We start from the raw sequence: 16,096 nt of genomic DNA, 5'->3' as shown, positions 1-16,096 counted from the left end.
GTCCTGGATGCTTCACTCGGTTTTGTTTTCACGACTCGGACTCTGAACACTGGCGGTGACAGCGGGGAGCATTAACCGGGTCCAGAAGCTCGGGGACGTTTCTTGCACTTTGGAGCGGTTTCCAGCGGGGGACAAATGCCGGCCGGGCAGCAGGTCAGACATCTATATGTGGATGTGAGTCTGAGACGGACACGGGGCAAAGACACAGATGTAGGCAGGGACGCAGCTCAGGCTTTGACTCCTCTTAACGCAGCTTGAAATGTCTCTCATCCTGACGGCGCTGGACAAACTGGCCTACTTTCTGTCTCTCATAGCGTTTTGCGTCAGCGTGTCGTACAGCTGGCTGAAATGAAACTAGATGATTCTTTGATATCCTCGATGACAGGCGATTGCTCACTGGATGTTTAACAGATGACCCTGAGGTTTGGGGTTTGAGGTAGGATGTTTTTTTACTCTCAACCTGTGGACACCTTCGAGTGACTTGTTCTGAAAGTTGGATTGACGGTTGAGCTCAGGGTGAGATAATACCTTCTGACAGGTTTGTGTCCACTGAGTCCAATGTAAAGAAGAGGAAACAGAGACTTCCTGCTCAGTGGGTCCTCTGTGGTTTTTATGATCAGTCTTCTCTGGAGCGTCTCGTTCGTTTGTCTTGGATCTGCTGGATTCTCAGCCTCTCAGTGAACAGTGTCGTTAAAATCAGAATTATTGGCTTTAAAATAAAGAGATTTGAGTTCAATTTTGTAAACGGCAGATCTTCAGGAAGGCTGGAAGTATTTGATTTGCTTCTGAACATGTGCTTTTTAAAGTTAATTCTCTCTGTTGCCATGACGACGTCGTTATGTTTACCGCTTTCACATCTGCACCCCTGAAGATATCGAGATAATTTCAGGAGGACTGCTCCTGATATTCCCCTGATCTGGTTGTTCACACATGCACCTCACAGCGGGAGACTATCCCTGTCAGACGGGGGGGGGGGGGGGGGGGGGGAGTCGAAGACGACATGGAAGCATCAGAGTCCTCTATACGACTCTATAATGAGAATATTTGTCTTTCTATCAGTGCTACGTGTAGTTCATCAGAATCTCAATCTGAACTAAAGAGTGGAGAAGAACATCCTGGAGAACAGGAAACATAATGCAGCAAGTTCATTAGAGCACAGAGATGGTAGAGGTGGCGTGCAGACAGTCTATGGTCGTGCAGCGATCACAGGGAATAAACGTCACCCCCCCCTCCCACTCGCTCCAGGTGAATTCTCCTGATTATATCCTGCTGCGTTCTCACATCAGCTCACTCTGACTTTCTGCAGAATAAATACGAGGAGGCTGGAGGAGAAACTCCGGGTGAAGAGAGAAACATTCAGCTGTTTGTGTTCACACATGACGCTCAGACTGAACATATCAGGAGGTTTTTCAGGAGTTTTGTGAAAGTGTGAAAGCAGTATAAATCTCTCTGCAAACAGATGACTGATGTCATTGGGTGAGCAATCGTCGCCCTAGTTTTTGCGGTGTGTCCAACATGTTGAATCGATGTTGACGGTCGGTGAGAGGAGTCTCTCTAATTGGCTGTCCTGAGGTTTCATTTCTCTCCAGTTCTCGACACAGGTTCAGGAAAGCCCCTTGAGCATGCTGCTGTAGTATCCATGCTTTCACCCATTAGTGCGGTTTCTCCTTATTTGTCTCCTCCTCCTCTTCTTTTCTTTTTCCACTAAAAGACAAAGAGCTGACAACGCCAGCGCCATTTTCAACTTTTTATCAGACATTATTCTCCATTAGTAGGCTACTTATAATACGAGTGGTGACCGACAGAGGTGTGAAAATGGTCTTCTCGTATCACAACAATGTACTACCGCCCCCTGCTGGCATGGAGAGTTACTTCCTCTCCTCATGAGCAGAACCTACGTGGTGGTTGGCCGTCGGCTTTAGTCTTTGTGGTGTGTTCAAGTGCAACTTTTTGGACAAAACAAAAGGCGAGGTCGCCTCTACTTCTTTGCCGTCTGCTTGGTGTGTCAGAGCCTTTAGTATTTTAGTTCTAGAACCGGGCCTGCCTTCATTTATGATTTATGCTCCAAACCAGTTGCCCCCAGGAGGGATTAGTAAAGTTTTCCTTCTTGTCTTTCAGGTGTAACTGAAGTCATTGAACTCCTCTCCGAAGATGAATCTGCTGCAGCGTTTCCTCCTGAGTTCGCTGCTTCTGTGTGTAACAGCCAGTGAAGACTTTGACTGGACGAAGAATGAGAAGACGTCTTTCTACTACGGCACCTTCCCCACTGGTATGATGTCACACCATTAAACATAAAACAGTTACTGACACTATGATGATCTGCAAAGCACTCACAGTCACTGGTTGGTCTGCAGGTTTCTCCTGGGGGGCCGGCAGCTCTGCGTATCAGACCGAAGGAGCCTGGAACATAGACGGGAAAGGAATGAGCATCTGGGACGCTTTTGCACGCAAAAAGGGGAAAATCTTCCTGAATGACACGGGGGACTCGTCGTGTGAGGGCTACTACAAATTCAAGGTGACCCGCAGACAACAGGGTCATAACTCTCTGACGTCACAACAGATTTACAGAAATGATCCAAACAGATAAAGATCATTCCCTCAGAGAGCAAAGTCGGATAGGATAGTTGAGGAGAGACAGGAAATGTAAAGAGGATAGAGTCAGGGACGACATGCAGTAAAGGGCAGGGGTCAGATTCCAATACGCGGCTGCTGCGACGAGGACTATAGCCTCTGTACATGGGACGTGCAACATCGCCGCTAGCCTATCCTGGGCGGCGCAAATTCATTTTCTAAACATCAACAGCCAATGAATGTCTTCATTTTGGGGCTTTTTGCCTTTGTTTAGATAGGACAGTGGATAGAGTATGAAATCAGGAGAGAAAGTGGGGAATGACATGCAGGAAAGGAGTCGCATGTCAGACTTGAAACCCGGCCTCTCGCTTGGACGACTAAAGCGTCCGTACGTGGGGAGCGACCTAAATGCTAGACCATCAGCAGCCCCCTTTTAAAGATTGTTTTTGGGGGCATTTTTGCCTCTATGCTGGGCGGAGAGAGAGTGGCGGGATGACTTGCAGTAAAGGGCCAAGGTCTGATTTTTAAGTCATGTTCAGAGGGGGGAAGACAGATTACACAGACATGCCTCCTGTTGCCATGGTGATTTTGGATGTTGTCGGTCAGTTTGTGCTGGGGAATCGGCTCGTAGCTCTGCTCTCACTGTGAGAGTGTGTGCAGTTGTACGACCCAAAAAAGCTAACTCAAGCTGCAGTGTGTGTTTGGTTTGTGATCGCTGTGTGGATTGTCTGAATGTTTTCTGTTGTTTGTTTTGAAGGATGACATCAACTTAATGAAGGACATGAAGTTGAATCATTATCGTTTCTCCATCTCCTGGCCGAGGATTCTACCAACCGGACTGAAAAGTAAATATCAACCTGACTTTAAGAACATGTTTTGACTGTTGGGAAATGTCCAGCTTTACAATTTTTGTTTTTACTGGGCTTACTATTGAAGACAATCAAGAGGAAATAACTCAATCAATATGAGATTTAATGCATAAAAGAGTTTTGTGTTACGGACGACATACTGGCTGCTGCATTGTTGTTAGAGAAACCAGCACTCTTATGAATTAATAATTAACTTGCAATTTTCCCAGGTGAACAAATCAACGAGAGAGGAATCAAATACTACGATGATCTGATTAACATGCTGCTGGACAACAAGATCACACCTATCGTTACTTTGTACCACTGGGATTTACCTCAGGTGAGAACCTTTTCGTTTTTGAATTCACAGGGACAGATTTAAAATCTCAGCATGGACACTAACGCAGTTTTCCACCTCAGGTGTTGCAGGAGAAGTACGGCGGCTGGCAGAATGTCACCATGGTCAACTACTTCAACGACTTTGCGAACCTTTGCTTTGACAGGTTTGGAAACAGAGTGAAGTACTGGATCACGTTCAATAATCCCTGGGTATGTACAGCTACAAAGGTACACTCAGACAACTCACGTCTGTATTTAAAAAAAATTTATCGCAGCAGCAGCAGATCACAGTCTGTGTTTGGCAACTCAACTCCGACCTCATCACTCCACTCCTTTCCCTCATGATGCTTAAAAGTAAATGATTCTTCCAGGCAAACGCCAAGATATTTATATACTCTGACCCTTTCAATACTGCTGCCATTGAGTGTGGATACAGCAGAACAATGTAGTACAATATCGTGTGCATAAAGATGAATGTTACAGTCCGTGATAGACGAAACAGCATTGTTAATATAGATTGTAAATAAGATAGGGCCCAGAACTGACCCCTGTGGAACGCCTTTTGTGAATGACAGAATCTTAGACTGAATAGTTCCAGCCTTTACACACTATAATCTATGAGACAGGTAGACCTGGAACCATTTACAAGTGTTGGCGTTCCTTTGGATCGAAACGTTGGTGTGACCTGCGGTGTAAAAGCGCTTTGAGTAGTCAGAAGACTAGAAAAGAAATAAACAAGCTGAAGTCCATTTAACATTGGTGGAGAATGACACGTCAAGTGTGAAATAAGTGCAGCTCCACTCCTTGATGGAGCTTCCTCTGTTTTCTGAGGAGATGTTTGGATCGTTTTAGATATTCTTTAAGAGACTGTCCGTTGTCTTGTGTCTTCAGTCCATCGCTGTGGAGGGATATGAAACAGGAGAACATGCACCTGGACTGAAGCTGAAGGGAACAGGAGCGTACAAAGCTGCTCACCACATCATCAAGGTAACACTGCGGGAAAGGAGCAACCCACAAATAAAGGATTACATGTGGACATTCGGTTGTTACCAGATAGGCTCAGGTGATCCAGTCCTGGCTTTAATCCGGAGAAAACCTCCAGTTTGTTTTGTTCAAAACTTTTGAGTCCTAATCCCAGCAGAGGGCTGATTCAGACTAGAATACAAGGAAATTAATCTTTGTCAGCAGCTGGTCTGAACTCTTGCATACAAGTGATATTGTTAAAAGTAAAGTCTTGGATTCATAGTGTCACTCTTGATTTTCCATCTTTTGTTTTAAATCAGACACTAAGGTGATCTGTCTCTGTCTCTGAAACAGGCCCACGCCAAAGTTTGGCACACATATGACATGCAGTGGAGGAGCAGACAAAAAGGTACAAAGAGAAGCTCATGGTGCCGTTTGGTTTATGTAGTTCTTTGGTGACAAATGTCAAATTTTGGTTAATAACCTTGATCGGTGTTTGTATGTGTGCAGGGCTGGTGGGGATCTCGCTCACAGCTGATTGGGGGGAACCAGTGGACATCACCAACCAGAGGGACATCGAAGCAGCAGAGAGGTACATCCAGTTCTACATGGGATGGTTCGCCACGCCCATCTTCAACGGAGACTACCCCCAGGTTATGAAAGATTACATCGGTACGTCCAGGTCAAATGTTTGCATCGTTTTGGGCTGTTAGTGCCATGACTCTGCAGACTCACTGGTTTCATTAAACTTTACGTTTAGGCAGGAAGAGCGGTCAGCAGGGCCTCGGAGTGTCTCGACTTCCCGTCTTCTCGCCTCAGGAGAAGAGTTACATTAAGGGGACTTGCGACTTCCTCGGACTCGGACACTTCACCACCCGCTACGTCACCCTGAAGAATTACCCATCAAGCCTCGGAGACAGCTACTTCGCTGATCGTGACCTCGCCGAGCTGGTCGACCCGCAGTGGCCCGATCCCGGCTCTGAGTGGCTCTACTCTGTCCCCTGGGGCTTCAGACGCTTGCTTAACTTTGTCAAGGTACACACAACACAAATTAAACACAATCAAATCCAGATATATTGCTGTAGACGAGGTTATAGGTTTTAGTTTGATCTTTGGAAACAGGGATATTTGTATTGTGCTTGAATTTCTTTGGGAAAAGTGAGACGAGGCGATAGACACTGCTCGTGTTTCTTATAGTCTGGAAGTGAGAGTCGGGAGTTGATTAGCTTAGCTTAGCATAAAGACTGGAAGCAGGGGGAAACAGCTAGTTTTGCTTTGTCCATAGGTCAGTCTTTTTTATGTTGCAGAGAAGGCTAGCTGTTTCCCCTAGCTTTGAGGCTTTATGCTAAGCTGAGCTAACCTACTTCCTCCAGATATGAATTTTCTGATCTAATGAAATCTGAGCAATGAAATAAATAAAAAAAGTACAAATTATGACAGTTGTGGTATCAAAACAGGTCTCAATATATTTTTAGTTTTATCATATAGAAGTTTAAGATTTGAGTTCGATCACAACCCTATAAAAAAACTGTCCAAAGCACGCTCTTTCATCCATTACAACGTCTGAATTCTTACAGGATGGGGCTGTGAGGCTCTGTCTGCTCTGAAGTTGTCTAAATAGGATTTGCACATACCAAATAAAATCATAGGATAGTGATGTGTAACTTTTCGTGTGGGTCTTTTCGGGGGCTCCGCTTACAAGAACCCCTTTTTTGGTGGGGGTGCTGCAAAGTACAAAAGGTTGGGAACCAATGGTGTGGACTTTAAAAACACACTTTCGATGAGTTTCAGCATCAAGCCTTCATCAGGAAGTCAAACAAAGAGATGCTAAGAAAACAGACGGCCCTTTAAAAGTGGGACTCCTCATTTCTATGAGGACGTGTGTGGCAGCGCTCCTTTCTTCAGTTTCTATCCATTCATCCTGTTTGTTATTTGATGTCTTTTGAACAGACTCAGTACGGGAACCCGATGATTTACGTGACAGAAAACGGCGTGTCAGAGAAAATGCTCTGCACCGACCTGTGTGACGACTGGAGGATGCAGTACTTCAAAGATTACATTAACGAAATGCTCAAAGGTGAAAACGCTGTCACTTTTATTAGAGTCTGTGCGAGTGTTTTTCTGTGTTTTAACTTTACGTTCTTTGTTTCCTCACAGCGATGAAAGACGGCGTGAACGTGAAGGGTTACACAGCCTGGTCTCTACTGGACAACTTCGAGTGGGACGAGGGGTACTCCGAGAGGTTCGGACTCTACTACGTGGACTTCAGGAACAAGAATAAACCACGCTACCCGAAGGCCTCTGTCCAGTTCTACAAACGCATCATCAGCTCTAACGGCTTCCCCAATCAGAGAGAGGTAAAACTGTCACATCATGAACGGCACGCTCCTTGGATCGTAATATGTTATCGAGTTGTTGAGACTTTGTCATTTCTTTGCAGGTGGAGAGTTGGAAGAGGAAATCCATCGAGACTTGCTCCTCCAGTAACCAGCTCCTGGCAGCAGGTTGGTACGATAAATCATACCAGCGTAGGCTAAGCTAAGCTAGGTGGGGCCAAACAAAGGAAAAGTCTGTCTCCAGCTTGTTTTGCCTGTAGCGTATTCTAATTCGGGGCACCAGCTTAAAGTATAAGCATAAGATAACTAACCTTAGTTGTAGTAATTAATTAATCTATAAATCTATCTTATATCATCGGAGTCAATTCTCAAGCAGTTAAAACCATAAAAATACACAGACAAAGTACTGACATTTTATGTGTTCACAAAAGATATATAAAGGGAGTAAATATGCAAAGGATATAATTACAACAGTGATACTGACGTGACAACGTAAATAATGACAATGTTATGTATTGGTTTCTAAGTTGGAATGGTGAAGTTCTTATGTTAGAGTAACGAGGTAAAACGCAATATCGTTTGAGTAATTTAACTAGGTAAGGATTTAGAAGAAAGAAAGGGGACTTAATGAGTTTGATGTAAAAGTTGATTTAGAGGCTTTGATTCGGATACGACAAGCTTTGCTACTACACACCCACTACTTAATCAGAACGCATCCTTACTATGAGTTGCGTTCGGGAGAACTCCGCCGAATGGTACCACTTAGCCCTCGTCGAGTTATTTCGGATCGAGGATGCCGGCGGTCCAAATCTGGGGTGAGTGTGCTAATTCCGAGGTCGTTCACACATAGCCAAGTGGTCTGTTTTACCGGTGTAAATTAGAAAGTTATCCAAAGTGTTTTATGACGTCCTGTCTCTACATTCCAATGCAAAGTCTCTTTCAAACAGTTAATCAATGAATTGTGTTTTCACATCAGCAAACAGGAAAGGGGGTTTGGGCGAATTTGGGGTTATTCCAGGGCAACACGTTACATGCCGTTATCTAACAGGGTTTTTCTTTGTTTTGCCCCTCCAGCTAGAAGACAGTCCCAGGGAAATCAGGAACATGCAGGAATGCAAAAGTCTTGGCCAGTGCATGATGAAGTTTAGGTACTAAAGTTTCTGATGTTTATCCTACATCGTACTTCCTGTTAGAGGCAAATAAGAGGGACTGTTAACGTATATACCGATAGGAGCATCACCGATCACGCACAGGTACCAAAAGAATACCGGCCCTTGATACCTATTGCTGCTGGAGGGTCATAACATCTGAAAGAGTTAGCTTCGGAACCAGCACAGCACTGACATGTAATTTCTAAGAGTGATCATTGGCCGATTTGATTTGTGTTTAAGTTAAGTCTGTACTAGCTATCATGCGTCCACTTCAGCTCCTCTGCTGTGCGGAGTCCCTCAGGGTTCGGTCTTTGCACCAGTGCTTTTTTTCACTGTACATGCTCCCTATGTCAGTTTTAAGAGTCGAGTCGACTCGTCATAAGTTATTGATACGGTTATAAATTGATCCAATAATGTTTTGCACATTTACTTTATGGCTCTTAAAGGTCACATATTATGCAAAATCCACTTCTCCATGTTTCTCTGACACTAATATGTGTCTCTGGTCCGTCTACAAACCCCCCCAATTATGAGAAAAGTCCATCTTCTCCGTCTTTTGCCTGCTCCACTTTTCAGAAAATGTGTGCTCAAACAGGCCGTTTGGAGATTTTCCCTTCATGACATCACAAAGGGCAGTAGCCCCTCCCCCAGGTGGGTGACACTCCCACAGCTAGGTGTTTGTTCTGCCCTCTGAATCTGCCTTCTCACCGTAAACAATAGGACATGGAGTGAGAAAGCCAGAGTACACCCAAAGCCCTTCCAGAGAGGGGGCGTGGTCAGACACAGCTCATTTACATATTTAAAGGTACAGACACAGAAACCGCCTGTTCTGAGCAGGGCTGAAATAGAGGGGTTTATAGGCATGATCAAATACAGGATCAGAGTGGATTTAGAACAAGAAACTTCACAGACAGTTAAAACCGGGACATATTGGTGTTCTATAGATATTTGTGGAGACTCGGGATACTTGAAAGTACTTGAAAATAAGTGTAAACGAACAGAGACGTTCAAACACATTAACTTACATTCGTGTGTGTGTTTCAGACCCGCTGATCGGCCACATGGAGATGGTGACAGAGATCGTCGTTCCTACAGTATGCACGCTTTGCATCCTCCTCAGTGCAGTCTTTCTCATGTTCCTGCTGCGGGGACGCCTCTGAGCGGACACACACACATGCATGCACAAATACACACACGCACACACACCCTGTCAGATGAATAAACTACTCAGAGAGTGACTTTAAAGCTGTTAAACTTCATCATCGTCCAGCGTTGTGTTCATTTAACTGTCCTGCTGCTCTGTTTCAACAATCAGGTCGTCACCTCTGAGTCAAAATAGATAATATCCATTCACTTCATGCTTGCTTTATTACGATTATTAAAACAATAATGACCTTAATTGGTATTTATTTTATAAAAACTGGTCTTGTGTGGTTTTTTAGGGAAGCTGCCTGTAACTGTAAAGAGAAGATGGTTTATTCTAAAAAAAAAAAAGTTTGTACAGTTAAGAAATAAGAGTGCTGGAGATCAAGTGTTGTACTCTGTGGATTATAAACTCACAATAAAATACATTTATAACATTTATATGGTGCTGATTATTGAGAGAGAAACTTGAACTGATTTATGAAGGTCTACATCAAGTCTGACAAGATATGAAGGAAGAAACATACCGCAATGGGACATGAATAACGGGTGCGATGCCTGAGTGATGTCCCACCAATAGGTCTCTACGCTGGAAATGTCGGTCGACCTAACGACAGGCTGAGATGAGGCGGGTTTTAATGTTGCGTTTTTGATCTTGGATCTCGTCTAACACGTCATCAGGAAAACCTCCCTGCAGTCGGAAACTTTATTTTATTTTATTTTTATTAAACATTTCTTGCAAATGTACAAATGTAAAAAAACAAATACAAAATATGGTTACATTCTGTACAGAAACTTAAGAGCAACTTCAGGCGTCCACATTAAAATCCAACATGGCTGCTCTTTGCATCAACAGTAATGTTTAAGCTCGAACTAGTGTGTTCATTAGCAGCTTAGTCCTCTTACGCTGAACTCGAGCCCCCAAAAATATAAAAAAATATATAAGTATATGTCTTGTGTATGGAAGCCTATTTCCGCCAGTAAAAAAAAATAAAAATGAAAATAATGAAGTCTCATAATTTCAACTTTTTATCTAATTATTTTGACTTTTTATCTCATAATTTTTACTTTTTATCTCATAATTTCGACTTTTATCTCATTATTATGACTTTATTATTTTCATTTTCATTTTTTTAACTGGCAGAAATGGGCTTCCATACTTGCGTGCTTAAGATATAATAGTGTGCGCACAAATAATTATCTCATTTGCAAACATAAATACATTAATCTTGTTCCTATCATGACTTTTTTCGTGGCTCCGTGGTTTAGCGGAAGCGTGCTGGATTTTATTTTGAAAAAGTAACGCGTCATACCGGAAGTTCACTTCGCCAACTTTGCAACAACTCTTGCGGGTGATTACTACGCTGGGAGAGCTCGTGACAGGTAAAAGAATATAAGCTACTGGTATCTTATTTAAACAATTCATTTTAATTTATTATCGTGTTTTAACTTGACATGACCCGCTGACAGCAGCTAAAGTAACTTTATCTCACCAGCTTGTAGTTCGCTTCAGTATTTACACTTTAATACAACTTCAAACGTTACTCAGACCGGAAGTCAGGTTCAGCCGACGTTTAGATAGAGGAGCGTTTTCTGCTGCCCATCACGTCCACTTTAAAACTTTATAAACGGCGATATAAACACGAAGGACAGGATTTACTGTTTGTGTTTTGGGCTATGGTTGAGTTTCCCGCCTTCCCGTGGATGACGCTCCGGTCGACCGATATCTGCTTCTTCACGGCCGATATCTGAACGAGCTGTCCGGGAGAGAGAGTTAAACATCAGGCGCCGATTCTTCAACAGAAACTGACAGAAAACATCTCAAAACAGGCTAAATAACTGAGATAATCCATCAAAGTGAGTGTTATTCTTTATTTACAGCAGCGGCACGACAGATTAATAGAATATAATATAATAGAATTACTTTATTGATCCCAAACTGGGAAATTGTGGCGTTACAGCAGCAGGTTATCCAAACACACAATATGAGTAAAAAACACAATATTAGCAAATTTAAACACAATATAATATTAAATACAAAGTAAATAAGTACTAAAAATATCAAAACTAAGAATGTGAATATATACAACCAGGATTTAATTTAACATTACTAGTCTTAAATAGGAAGATTAAATATGAAAGATTAAATGTAAATGTGCAAAAATGGTTGTAGATTAAATATGGAAGATTAAATGTAAATGTGCAAAAACGGTTGTAGATTAAATATGGAAGATTAAATGTAAATGTGCAAAAACAGAGTAGTAAATGGACAGTATTGACATAAGTTAAAGTGCATGAGTGTAGACATATAATAAGCAGAAACTAAACAATATAACGGCGAGTAGACAGACAAATGAAGTGAACTTGAGTGCAGGGATCATTTGTAAATTTAACATGTGCAGAACAGATTACAGTATGGAGAGACAGATATTATCATAATGACAGTTCTCTGCTCGCATGAGGTGAGCTGTTGTACAGAGTTAGGCCTTCGGTAAGAAAGGTTTCTTGTATCTGTCCTTGTGACAGCGGAGTTGAATTAGTCTGTTGGAGAAGCTGCTCCGCTGTTTGTCCAGTAGGGTGTGCAGAGGGTGATCAGGATTATCCATAATGGATAACAGTTTGTTAAGAGTCCTCCTAAGAGTCCAGTTCGCAGCCTATCACAGAGCAGGCCTTCCTAATGAGTTTGTCCAGTCTCTTAGTGTCACCAGCTCCAAACTAAACTAAATTAAAAACTAAACATAATTGAAAAGGAGCATTTTAGAGCAGGTAAGGTTGTTAAAATGTAAAATATTTTCATATAACGATATAATCTTTGTTATTTTAAAGGACCAATATGTAAGATATAATTAGACACAATAACAGCAATAAAAAGGTAAAGTGATAAAACAAGATTAAAAGCAGAAGTAGAAGCAGCAAGAGGATAATTAGTGAAACAGGGACGGGTTTCTTTTTGTTTGAATGTCGTATTTGTTTCAATCAAAGGAATTTCAAACTGCTGTAACAGATCTGACTTTTGGTCCAGGAGTTACACACCATGTCCAGCCCACAGAGAAACGGCCGCTTCAACATCCCTGACTATGACGGCTTAGAGGATGAAGCTTTCCCTCCTCTTCCTCCTCCACACTCTCCGGGCCAGGGGGGGCGAGAGGACGGAGACCCTTTTGGAAATGGTGAGAAGCTGCTGTAGGATGCTCTCAAGAGACTTTCCAGCTATTCAAGGCAATTTAGAAAATAAATACGATATGATTCATGGTAGGAGAGTGAGTAATGATATGATAGAGGTGGTAATCAATCATTTGTTTTTTGTCTCACGCAGAGGACGAGAACGGGGACGTGTCAAAACTCGCTGATGTTCCCGCTGCTAAAAGAAAAGGAGTGAAGAGGCCACAACCCAAACTGGACTCTCAGAGGTATCTCAGACGTCTCTAATGGTGCTTTTAGAGCAATGTGTAACTCTGACCCCTAGTGTTTAGAATGGGTACTGCAGTCCAAATTCTAAACATTGTAGAGAGCTGTCTCCCCCCCTCCTCTCTAGAGTCGATGCTCACTCAGGTCACCATGTGGTGGACTCTGAAGCTTCAGTGTTTATCCAGCTCTGCATGGGTCTGTAAACCTTTCTGTGTTCTAACCTCTCTCCATTTTTCAAAAGCATCTCCAATATTGATCCTAGTTTGAGCACGTTTCTGCTCGTGGAGCTTATTAGAAACATGCAGAGGCTTTTTAGGTCGGGTACAATCACTTCTATCTGAACCACTTCTCTTGCCCGCTTCCATCGCCGCAACACCTGTTGGTTTGACCTGATAACTGCTCTCATATCTGGCAAACCGAGGGGCGTCCAAAACGGCCGTGTGGGGGCTTTACTTTATAATTTCACTCACTACACATCTCACTGATTGGAACTTTAACCTAACAGGAGTTTAAAAACATTTTAAATGTTTTGTTTCAGGCTGATCTCAGACAGAGGACTTCCTGCTCTGCGAACGCTGTTTGAAGAAGTTCAGTTTAAAGGCAAAGGACGCGAGGTGAGAGATGACGGCCGACACGTTTACACAACCAAACCTAACAGATGACGTGTCACTGAGTCACAGCGACGCAGGAAGTAGGGGTGCTGAGGGAGCTGCAGCACCCTGTAAAATCTTATCGCTGAAGCTGACTTCCAGCTGTGTTGACTCGTTCATACCGGCTCCACATTATGACATCATACTCATGCTGTAGTCATAGTTTGATGGTGTTTGTGTGTATTGTCCGTCCAGGCCGAGGACCTGCGGCTGCTGATGCACAAGATGGAGAACTGGGCTCACAGGCTGTACCCCAAACTGCAGTTTGACGATTTTATCGACAGAGTAGAGAAGCTCGGCAACAAGAAGGAGGTGCAGACCTGTCTCAAACGGATACGACTGGACATGCCGCTGACACACCAAGACTTCATGGGTAAATAGTTGAAGAGATAAATTGTTTGAAAGAGTAGTTTGTATACCAGGGCTCCAGTTTTAGAGAGCTGGAGATTAAAGGGTCTTTCAGATAGGATGCAGTGTGCGCTGTGCTCGCCGCGGGGTTAGGGTGCAACCCAAGAGAGGAGCGCGCACATGCACAAAGCCTCGGTGCAAGTCGCTAGGTGCCCCAAGCGAGAGTCGGGAAAAAATATCTACTTTTTGGATGCACAGTATGTTTGTACGTTTCTCCTTCTGAGGAGGAGACGAGCAGCGAAGAAAAAGAGGGTGTGGCTTCATGAAATCCTCGGGGCACGACAGGATGTTGGAGAGATTAGTCTCGTCCAGGAGATGCAGCTCTATAACGACGCTTCATGAACACAACAAACATTTCTGCTGCTGTTTGAAACACACCCTGGGCCCGTTTCAGTAAGCAGGCAACACTGAGTCTGTTAACCCTGAATTTAGGGAAACTGTGTTTTCTTTTTCAGAAAGAGGGGTAACTCAAGCCCGTTCCAGAAGTCTTTTATGTGGCTATATTTTCAAGAGGGTTAAAGTACTCTTTTTCTTTTTTTTGTCTCCTGTTGCCATGGTGAATCGTAGTATCGGGGCTCCATTAATGTTGGCTTTTAATCGTCGTGGTGCACGTGCTGAACAGAGTGAACCGGCTCAGAGTTGATTTAAAAAAAAGTCAAAGTCAGCTGAACTGGAACCAAAAACTCAGAGTTTCTCACATGAGGGTAAATCTACTCAGAGCTCAGAGTTAGACTGAGGGTTTGTTGAACCTTCTTTCTGAAACGGGCCCCTGGTGTGCCCAAACTGTCGGACATGTCTTTACAAACTAGATCTCAGGAAAGTGACATATCGTTTGCTTTGATCTGATCTTCCCTACTAGTGCTGAGATGTCCTCTTAAAAAATGTGTAAATGCGCTCAGCAGGCACGGACAGCAAGTGCAACCTTCAGCTCGACGCAGATATGCTCTTAACACACAGACATTGAATGAGTTTGAGAGCAGAGGTTCAGACTCCCACACTCTTATTTCTCTGTTTCAGGTGAAGACGAGCCGGCTCCTGAACAGCATGTCTTTGCGGATCCAGATCCGTTTGACAGTGCAGTTTTCCCTGATGACCTGCAGAGGGCACTCCACTCTACTCCTGCTCCAGCTTCCCCACCATCCTCCTCCTTTCCCTCCCCAGCTGCCCCCTCCCTCACCGAGGAGCAGCGTAGACGCATAGAGCTGAACAGACAGCGAGCCCTGGAGAGGAAGCTCGCGCGGCAGCAAACAGGTGAGAGGTTTATTAAGACGAGTCCAGACTCCTTTAGACCTGGGCCAGTCTCCTGGATTAGTCGTTATGACTCAGGAACACGGGGCCTTAATGCTGCACACCTTTCATGATGTGTAGAAATTTAAAAAAAGTTGTCCTGCATGTGAAGAAGTTAAAGTTATCTGCTGTGAGTCTGTGTTTGTTCGTTGAATTCCTGATGTGACTCTTCTGATCTCCTGATGTCGTCTGATCCTGCAGACTCTCAGACTGTTGACTCTTCAGCACGGTCAGATGAGCCTGCACCTGTCTCCTCTGTAAACGACCTCCACGCGTGTAAAGCTGAGGCGGAGGAGGAAAAGAAGGAAGAGGCGGAGGAGGAAAAGAAGGAAGAGGCGGAGGAGGAAAAGAAGGAAGAGGCGGAGGAGGATTTACACCCGGAGCCAGACAGCAGCAGCACACAACAACCGAAGGAGTCGGCGCACAGAGACTCTGAGGCGTCTGCAGAATCGGCTCAGTGCGAGGGAGAAGAAAGCAGCCCGAGCGCTGGGCCTGAACACGACATCGAGCAGGAGGACGGAGATTCAAAGAGCTGAAGTCATCGTCTATGTTCTCTGCAAAACAAACTTTGTTCAAACTTAATTTCTTTGTTTCGTTTGATCTCGAAAACTTTACGTCTTGTTCTCGTTAAAGCCGTCAGCTGATCGGTGCTGAAACCTGAATTGTGTTCCTCTGCTGTGAGTCCATCCTTAAATCACATCGTGTGTTTTTCTGGTTTTTATAAAATGCTAAATAAGGGACAATAAAGATTTTGTTTTCCAACAACACCTCAGTGATCTCGTCTGTGCATGAAGTGTAAGGGCGCACTCACACTAGGCGAAGTTGTCCCATACCGTTCTCCAGCATGATTGCCCCCCCCCCTCCCCATTCCCCCGCTGGCCTGCACTCACACTGCTCCAGGACTAACCGGGCCTGAGCACGTTTACCTCTTTTACACAACATCGTAATATAACACATGCATATCTTTATGTAGCCCAATTATGGAGCGTGCT

General features: G+C 43.8%; 2 protein-coding genes across 6 annotated transcripts; both read left to right on the top strand.

Annotated features, from left to right (window-relative positions):
* lctla (lactase-like a) lies at window positions 1-9,790 on the top strand. 4 transcript variants are annotated; one of them, XM_061041329.1, is made up of 15 exons: window positions 1-153; window positions 2,119-2,269; window positions 2,355-2,515; window positions 3,329-3,416; window positions 3,650-3,759; window positions 3,840-3,968; window positions 4,650-4,745; window positions 5,076-5,130; window positions 5,232-5,393; window positions 5,482-5,756; window positions 6,672-6,798; window positions 6,879-7,078; window positions 7,162-7,225; window positions 8,132-8,205; window positions 9,253-9,790. In XM_061041329.1, exons 2-14 carry the CDS (start codon window positions 2,152-2,154, stop codon window positions 8,203-8,205), a joined length of 1,659 nt encoding a protein of 552 aa, XP_060897312.1. In that variant the 5' UTR covers window positions 1-153; window positions 2,119-2,151; the 3' UTR covers window positions 9,253-9,790. The 4 variants fall into 4 exon arrangements, with proteins under 4 accessions (XP_060897312.1, XP_060897071.1, XP_060897142.1 ...); XM_061041088.1 differs by lacking the exon at window positions 8,132-8,205 and having other exon boundaries at window positions 2-153; XM_061041159.1 differs by lacking the exon at window positions 8,132-8,205 and having other exon boundaries at window positions 2-174.
* Window positions 9,791-10,636: 846 nt separating this feature from the next.
* On the top strand, window positions 10,637-15,871 carry tipin (timeless interacting protein). Of its 2 annotated transcripts, none has more exons than XM_061041067.1 (8): window positions 10,637-10,734; window positions 12,374-12,521; window positions 12,668-12,761; window positions 13,298-13,373; window positions 13,605-13,782; window positions 14,835-15,068; window positions 15,306-15,415; window positions 15,464-15,871. In XM_061041067.1, the coding sequence occupies exons 2-8, from the start codon at window positions 12,386-12,388 to the stop codon at window positions 15,638-15,640; spliced, it is 1,005 nt and encodes a 334-aa protein (XP_060897050.1). In that variant the 5' UTR covers window positions 10,637-10,734; window positions 12,374-12,385; the 3' UTR covers window positions 15,641-15,871. The 2 variants fall into 2 exon arrangements, with proteins under 2 accessions (XP_060897050.1, XP_060897058.1); XM_061041075.1 differs by lacking the exon at window positions 10,637-10,734 and adding an exon at window positions 10,742-11,208.
* The last annotated feature ends 225 nt before the right edge of the window (window positions 15,872-16,096 follow it).

Source organism: Labrus mixtus, chromosome 1 (genome assembly GCF_963584025.1).
Source record: "Labrus mixtus chromosome 1, fLabMix1.1, whole genome shotgun sequence".
In the NCBI taxonomy this organism is placed as follows: Eukaryota; Metazoa; Chordata; class Actinopteri; order Labriformes; family Labridae; genus Labrus; species Labrus mixtus.
Note: the sequence above shows the minus strand (reverse complement) of the source record. Positions and strands in the feature narration are given on the sequence as shown.

Bases quoted from the DNA above. Each gene is read 5' to 3' on its own strand.
- lctla (XM_061041088.1), top strand. From the start codon at position 2,152: ATGAATCTGCTGCAGCGTTTCCTCCTGAGTTCGCTGCTTCTGTGTGTA. The intron at 3,417-3,649 runs GTAAATATCAAC...CAATTTTCCCAG, and splicing joins TCTACCAACCGGACTGAAAA to GTGAACAAATCAACGAGAGA. The intron at 4,746-5,075 runs GTAACACTGCGG...TCTCTGAAACAG, and splicing joins CTGCTCACCACATCATCAAG to GCCCACGCCAAAGTTTGGCA.
- tipin (XM_061041067.1), top strand. From the start codon at position 12,386: ATGTCCAGCCCACAGAGAAACGGCCGCTTCAACATCCCTGACTATGAC. The intron at 13,374-13,604 runs GTGAGAGATGAC...TTGTCCGTCCAG, and splicing joins TTAAAGGCAAAGGACGCGAG to GCCGAGGACCTGCGGCTGCT. The intron at 15,416-15,463 runs GCGGAGGAGGAA...AAGAAGGAAGAG, and splicing joins AGGAGGAAAAGAAGGAAGAG to GCGGAGGAGGATTTACACCC.